Genomic DNA, 1,843 nt, shown 5'->3' with positions numbered 1-1,843 from the left:
GCCACGCACCGATGACCTATCCCACGTCATCATTTACCCAGAATGCTTTGTGTGTAAATAAAATGGTTCTGTCTGTGTAATATATTTTTTAAAATTTAGTTTAAAAATTATAAAAACTAAACAGCCTACAGTATTTTTACAGTCTTTATTTTACAGTTAGAATAAATGTTTATCAAATAAAGTCTAATGTTACAACTAATCAGGGATCCCTTTTAAAGACAGATCAGTTTTCTCCAAATCAAATGTTTTTAATGAGGCTGGTAGGAGACCTGTCCATCCTGTACCTGTCCCGCTCATCCTGGAGCTCCTCCAGCCTCTCAAGTTCATCCAGCCTAGCCCACAAGTCGCTCTCAGACAGGAGGCCTTTTCTGGCCGAGGTCTCTTCATCATTCTCCTCATCCTCCTCTTTAAGATCAAACACTGCATCAGTCTTGGGCTTAGAGTTCGGTTTGTGAGCCATTCTTTGCTTTCCTGTTTAAGCATTCAGAACAGAAGGAACCAATTCACATTTATGTCTCACAAAGTAATTGAGGTAAAAGAATTCAGCAGAGTTAAAGGCTTCTCATAAGCTGTGATTAAGTGAAACGAGGTCAAAAGAAAAGCTCACAAAGATACCTTTTGTGACAGCCGAGTCATTGTTTCCGACCTCCTCTCTGATGTCGACGTAGTCGCCTTTGCTCTAAACCACAAGAATGCCAAGGTCAATGCATTTGTTCCCTTTCATGTGTTGCGCAACCTCTGGTGTGTGAGAACTCGCAGGAATGTAACGTACAGCTGACAGAGTTTCCAAACTCTTAGCGAATCCAACCCTCGCTTCGAAGTTTGTCATGGTCTTGGACAGATCATCCAATTCCTTCCTCACATCTGTGGGAAACAGATGCGTTTTTATGAGAACTAGCACTCGGTGAAGCTGAGTGACAAAAGCAAATGTGCAAAAAAAAAAACTGGCAGCCAGCAACAACTGACACATGAATAAAACGTTCAACATTAATGACAGGAAGCTGCGAAGAGAAAGAGTTAAAATCCTAAACAAGCTGAAAACAACACGATGACACAAACAGTTCATAATATCTTCTGCCCTGAATACTACTCCGGATCATTAAATCTTCACAACAATTAAGCCCTTTCACTAATAGCAGCAGAGGGCCCTTGTTTCCATGGCGATCGGGAGCCCCTCCAGTCAGAGCATCAACTGGAAGTGAGGAAAGGTCAAACACAGAAGGCCTGACAACTCAGCCGCTGTCTGACACATTTCARCTAGCCGTGTTTGTATTACAGCACTTAGCTCTGTAATAGCAGGGTGTGGGGGAGGGAGGGGGTCAGGAGATGAAGGAGGGGGGGGGGTGAGGATGGGCTGTGGCAGCAAATTTCTGCTTCACTAAACATTCTAATAATGTTCACATCTGACTTGATATGAGATTTTCAGACCTAGAATGAGCGGCACAGGAAAAAAGAAAAGCTACACAGCCCACGTTAAATGGAACAACACCAACACATCGACAGGGCTCGGCCACATGAAAGGAACTGAAGAGTTATAATGTTGACAATAAAGGCAGAGACGAGGGCTAAACTCCAAGAGCAAGAGAARAACAACCCCTGAGCTCTGCAGCATCCAACCCTTCAAACACTTGTGAAATCAAACATCCTSTGTGTGCCTTAAAACTAATCTTTTATTGCAAAAGCTTTGTCTCAAACTACTTTTGAATGGCAGATTAGAGTTTGTCCCTTTATTCAAACATGACGCACCACCGCCCTCTGCTGGATGAACTGCGGCATTGCACGGTTACTTTTAAAGGGGCAATATTATGTGTTTCTCAGGCATATATTGAAATACTATACCATA

General features: G+C 42.6%; 1 protein-coding gene across 1 annotated transcript in view; it reads right to left on the bottom strand.

Moving 5' to 3' along the window:
- Positions 1-1,843, bottom strand: part of uri1 (URI1 prefoldin like chaperone) — a 10,404-nt gene that overhangs the window by 2,292 nt on the left and 6,269 nt on the right. The window contains exons 5-7 of the mRNA XM_014016556.1: positions 773-864; positions 616-679; positions 285-471 (exon numbers count right to left, since the gene is read on the bottom strand). Of these exons, the coding sequence (XP_013872010.1) occupies positions 285-471; positions 616-679; positions 773-864 (343 nt within the window). The remainder of the gene's footprint in view (positions 1-284; positions 472-615; positions 680-772; positions 865-1,843) is intronic.

Source organism: Austrofundulus limnaeus, unplaced genomic scaffold, assembly GCF_001266775.1.
Source record: "Austrofundulus limnaeus strain Quisiro unplaced genomic scaffold, Austrofundulus_limnaeus-1.0 Scaffold147, whole genome shotgun sequence".
NCBI lineage: Eukaryota > Metazoa > Chordata > Actinopteri > Cyprinodontiformes > Rivulidae > Austrofundulus > Austrofundulus limnaeus.
Note: the sequence above shows the minus strand (reverse complement) of the source record. Positions and strands in the feature narration are given on the sequence as shown.